The 6,000-nt window shown below is 24.3% G+C and overlaps 1 protein-coding gene across 2 annotated transcripts; it reads left to right on the forward strand.

Moving 5' to 3' along the window:
- The first annotated feature begins 6 nt into the window (after window positions 1-6).
- Window positions 7-4,231, forward strand: LOC132929116 (putative ATPase N2B). Of its 2 annotated transcripts, XM_060994224.1 has the most exons (9): window positions 7-177; window positions 372-726; window positions 1,090-1,251; window positions 1,334-1,575; window positions 2,615-2,783; window positions 2,846-2,986; window positions 3,042-3,161; window positions 3,588-3,720; window positions 3,798-4,231. In XM_060994224.1, exons 2-8 carry the CDS (start codon window positions 418-420, stop codon window positions 3,708-3,710), a joined length of 1,266 nt encoding a protein of 421 aa, XP_060850207.1. In that variant the 5' UTR covers window positions 7-177; window positions 372-417; the 3' UTR covers window positions 3,711-3,720; window positions 3,798-4,231. The 2 variants fall into 2 exon arrangements, with proteins under 2 accessions (XP_060850207.1, XP_060850206.1); XM_060994223.1 differs by lacking the exon at window positions 3,798-4,231 and having other exon boundaries at window positions 3,588-3,739.
- The last annotated feature ends 1,769 nt before the right edge of the window (window positions 4,232-6,000 follow it).

The following is a 6,000-nucleotide window of genomic DNA, read 5'->3' on the forward strand; positions in this document are numbered from 1 at the left end:
AGTGATAAGCGATTACTAAATAGCTATTAGCTACTATAATCTATGAATGTTCTCCGTAATAAACATTATTTACTGAATAGTGAATACTGAATATGCATGAATAGTGAATGTTATACATTTATACATTAAAGATACATCTTTCATAATGGCTTCATCCATCATCGTTAAGTTTTAAAGGTAAAACATCAAAATATGTGGCTTTACGCCAATAACTTAAAAGAATGTATTCTTATACACACACTTTATGTATATTTCGTCATCATAGGAAATAGTACATTTTGTAATACATTACAGTATATTATATTGTTTTTGAAATGTGTCAATATTAAACATTTAGTAATTGTTAGTAATAAAAAAATTAAATTTTACAGAATAGAATCAGTTGTTATACCTACTTATACAATTTAATCTACCATCATGAATACCTCACGATTAAATGTACAAATTCGTACAATTTACACTAACATTCGTTTGCTAACAAAACCATCTGAACTCTATGATCAACGGGTGAGTGATGGTCAATTAATCAATGATGATCATCAACGTAAAATCGTTAAACAGCTAGATGAAGTGTATACATCATTGAAAGATTATTCGCCACCATCACAAAATGTAATTTCAAAATTGTTTAGTGGACTGAAAGAACCTTTAAACGGTGTTTACATGCATGGATCAGTTGGATGTGGTAAAACCATGTTAATGGATTTATTTTTTTCCTGTTGCAAAGTAAATATTATATTTTTTAACTATTGATATTGGTACTAACATATTTATATATTTGACTACAAAATTAAAACAAAATAATATAAAGTATATATAACAATTTTGATAAGTATATGTTTTAATTAGAATTAATTTTTAATTTATTATTTATTTAATATAACTGTTTTTTAACTTTACAATTTTTCTTAATTTTTATTTTTTCTTGATTAATAATTAAGTATATTATCTTAAATTGTTTATACTTATAAAAAAAAGCTTACAAACTTTAATATAAAATTACTGCTCAACTCAAATACTAATAATTATTATAATTGGTAATTGTCCAACATTCAATCTTATTATTTTGCAAATTTTCCAATTTTACAGGTTGAAAAAAAACGAAGAGTCCATTTTGATGAGTTTATGTTGGACGTTCATAATAGAGTTCATAATTTAAGATTGAGCACTAAAAACAATTTTGATGCAATTCCAATGGTTGCTGATACAATACTAGAACAATCATGGTTACTTTGTTTCGATGAATTTCAAGTAATTAAAAAAAAAAAAATTGTCTTTCTTAAATCTCATACTTCTATAATAATTGTAGGACTATCATGAATAATTTTGCTAGGTGACTGACATAGCAAATGCAATGATATTGAAACGACTTTTCACTGAGCTTTTTGATAAAGGTATGGTTATGGTAGCAACCAGCAATCGTAAACCAGATGATCTATATAAGAATGGACTACAAAGGTTTTTATTTTTACCATTCATACCAGTGTTAAAGCAACATTCTATAGTAGTAAATTTGGATTCCGGTATTGATTATAGAGTTATAAGAGCAAAAAGTGGATACAAATCATATTTTGTGTGAGTAGGTATAGATTAGATTATAAACATTAATTTTATAAAAACATTAACTTAAGGTAGGTACTGTTACACTATCAATGTGTTCCATCGTTCCTTGTGATTCACACTCAGAATTTTTTTGTTAGTCGTTAAATTAAATAATATTGTATAGCCATATTGGGTGGCCAACTTTAATAGACTTGCGATCGACCTCCGAGATTTTCTAAGGTATTGCGATCAACCAAAAAAAAAAAAGATTGACAATGTGTGTTACAGTTTTTTTATTCGATATCTATATATAATCTCATTTTTTATATTTCTGGGATAAACAAAAATATACAAATTTACAAAAAAAAAAAAAAAATATTATTTTTTTCTGAAAAAAATTCAAAATTTTATGAAAATGGGAAAAAGTGTCGCGATTGACTCAAATTCATCTTACGATTGACTGGTTGGCCACCCCTGTTGTATAGCATAGTCAATATAGGTAAAATTATTTAAAAAGTTATTAATAAATACATTCATTATTTCATTGACCATGGTAAAGTAATAATATTCGTATTGACAATGCAATGGTACCTCTTATAACTTAGCTTATAACTTTATACAGGGTGATTCTTTTATCATAAAACACTCGTTATTTCAAAAAATATTCATGTTTTTGAAAACATTTTTTTACATAGTTTCAAGTTGTTGAAAACAACGTTTTTATTAAAAAATTATTTTTATTTAAAATATTATTTAAATATTTTTTATTTTTATATTTTTTTAAGTTTTTACTTTTTTGAATGACAACATAGTTTTCATATTTCAAAGCAGAATAATTTTCTAAGTATTTTGATACATAAAAATCAAATTTAGGGTAGTAGTTTATTAGATAAGTATTTAAAGTTTAAATGTGCGGAGTGGAGTGGTACGGGATTACCCCGTAAAATGCTTGTCTACTACTCCACTTGTAAAGAATCACCCTGTATACAAAAAAAATATAGTTTTATGATACTTAATTAGTAATTACCAATTTGTTGTTATTTACAGTAAAATTTCTATTTATTTTGCATAGGCGAAATGTTGATACCATAAAAGATTTTGAAAACTCCATTAAGAGATTTACAAACAGTGAAAATGATACTGTTAGGCCAAGAACATTAATTATAATGCAAAGGAATCTTGTATTCCAAAGAGTATGTGGACAAATCTTGGATGCTTCTTTTGAAGAACTATGTGATAGAGTAAATATTATATTTTACTTAATATACTTTATGAATTTATAGTATAAATGCTTTTATTTCAGCCTTTAGGAGCTGTGGATTACTTATATTTAGCTCAAATGTTTCATACAATAGCTATAAGAGATGTTCCTCAATTGGATTTAGATTCATTGTCACCATTGAGACGTTTTATTACTCTGATTGATACACTTTATGACAATAAGGTAATCTTATAGATTTAATTTATCAACAATAAGTAATATAAAATATTTTTTTTAGATATTTGTTCTAATATATGCAGATAAACCAGTAAAAGAATTATTTGTAGCTAAAAAAACAGGTGGATTAGATGATGACCAAAAAGTTCTTATGGACGATTTAAATTTACAACCCGAATCGGTAAAGTACTCTAACATTTTATCAGTTTCTAATATATTAAAAGTTAAATTTATAAATTATAATGACCATAGCAGCTACAATTTCAACTAATAGCAGTTTTTACATAAATATTTTTCAAGTGAAATATTTACAACTGTTAAGAAATTTAATTAGCTTACTAAATTGTAAATTCTATGATATTCGTTTATTATTATTATTCTCATATATATGATCAAAAAGTATCATAGTATTGTAAAAAATAAACATTTAAAATAAAATAAAAAAACTATTAATTTGTTAATTAAGCTTCAGTGATAAATAATTTATTTTCTATATTCTATTATTAAAACCATTGATTATAACATTAAGCAGTAATCATTATATTTTTTTTTCAACTACAATGTGTTAATATCTTCAGAAAAAAAACAATGTATTGACTTTTTTTAGACCAATGCTAAAGCCAATGTATTTACTGGTGATGAAGAAATATTTGCATTTGATCGAACAGTATCGAGGCTCATAGAAATGCAATCAATTGACTATTGGAAAAATAACCGTTCAAAAGTATAATCCTAATAAAGTTGGTATAATATTATTAATTGGTTACCATTTTTATAATTCTGTTAAAATAATGTTGTTATTTATTTACTTGTTTAGTTACAATTATTTTTCTAAGAAATATGATTATACATAATATGATTAATAATCAAGATCAAACTCAACTATTTAGTTGTAGGTGTTTTAGTATTTTGGATAGCATATAATTATTATAATTAAGTACCTATTAGATAAAATGTATTTAATTTCTACTATGAAATCATAACATATCTTAATGCAATACAACCAAGCACGTTTACAGGGGGGGGGGTTCAAATAATTTTGAGTAACGAAGAAAAAATTGTTTTTTATATTGCGGCACAATTTGTATTGCTAAATTTTGTAAACCTCACCCAAAATTTTTTTTGTATACGTGCTTGAACACAACTATTAAGTATTAACTACATATGAAAAAATATTAAAAATATTAAATGTACAATTGTACGCTTTAAAAGTATTCAAACAGTAAATTAAAAATATTTTGAGAAAAAACATTTATTTTATGCTTTCTATTTTCAAAAAAAAAGCACCAACTAACTTAAATTAATAATTATTACTGTCATATTTAGTTGGGTTTATTATTATTTTAGTTTTCTTTCCCTCTTTTAAACATAAGTAATTTTCAAATCCTTCAGATAGGTTTAATGTATGCAGCATAATATATTATATAAAATACCATTTATTAAAAATGTTTTCTTTATTTTATAAAGATACCCATAAAATATCATCAGAACACTTAATCAATAAAAAAATAATTAATCAGTAACCTATTATTTTTATTCACTACATAATATAGCATGTCAACACTAATATTGAAGTCTGGTAGTGAGTATGATTCACGATTATAAAGATGATAATCGTGGTATGATTGTAGCATTTTTCATTGTGACTGCATTTGATTATACCTAATTACAATCAATAATAAACTTATATAGCCATAGTAACTTTATAAATATTCATATATTGAACCTTACATTTTATAAGTTATTAAATAAAATACCATTTAAAACAAAAAATTGTTTTTTTTTTTGTTTTTAAATAAGACGTTTCTCATTTGTTTTGTAGGTTTATGGATAATTATTATAAGTTAATAAGACTAAAGATAATAGTATTATAATATTAGGTACCTAACTAAATTACTAATAGAAATAATTAAAACAGATAATAATAAAATATAATAACTAATAAGGCAGTGTAGATGACAGCATCTTATGTCGGAGTGATAAATTTAATATAGAAGATTAATGTGAAGTGGACCTAAGGTTTTTAGTAGTTAACTATATATATTTTTAACCTAAATAATTATGTGATTTTGAATTTTGAATTTGTAGGTCTTTGTGTAAAAATTAATTTTGTATAAACCATGGTATATTTGCTATTATTCTTAATTCATTATTATGAAAAAAGTAAAGTTTTGTTAAGTATGTAAATAGTTTATTACTCTATACAAGGCAAGCAACATAGTATTTGCTTATATAATATAAATAATGAATATTTTTTATATATTATAGATTTTTCTGGTATAATATTGAAATGTGCTCTGGTAAACTTGTTATAATTTAATCGATATATGTTACACAGGTAATCCTTTTATTTAATGAAACTCCAAGGTCAGTGAAACATCTTGTTTCTACTATAAAATTTTAATGATAGTGGTGAGGAATAATGATATAGACTAAATATTGACTTGTATTTTCTAATTTATACCTTTTTATTAGTATATTTAGGTCGTCCTGTAGATTGGCAAATGATATTACATAATTCACTATAATTACATTGCTTGGTTACCTGTAAATAGAATAATATTGTAATGTGGCATCTACATCTGTGGAATATCAGATCTGAAAGGCTGTAAATATTAAGATGAGGTCTAGTTCAGAACCTTAAAGTATGTCAGCAAAGATAGACTAAAGTCCAAAAATGTAATATTTATTTTTGGCATAAATTAACAATATGGATAAGTAAACCAATGCAATCATTAACATTCATTATTTTAATTTTATTAACTCGACTAGTGACATGGAGACAAAAGACGAGTTGATACTTATTTCTCACTTCCTTTTGCTGGCATAAGCTATAGTCGTCAAATCCAAATTAAAATAATGAATGATTAATGATTGAATTGATGTTGTGTATCGATAGTATTATTCAATCTTGGAATTTTGTCGAATTTAGACTAATTTTTTATCTATAATATAAAATAATGCTTATAATCAACCACAAATAAGAAACAAAAAAACATGTAAGTATATCCATTATTTTG

Source organism: Rhopalosiphum padi, chromosome 4, assembly GCF_020882245.1.
Source record: "Rhopalosiphum padi isolate XX-2018 chromosome 4, ASM2088224v1, whole genome shotgun sequence".
NCBI classification, from domain to species: domain Eukaryota; kingdom Metazoa; phylum Arthropoda; class Insecta; order Hemiptera; family Aphididae; genus Rhopalosiphum; species Rhopalosiphum padi.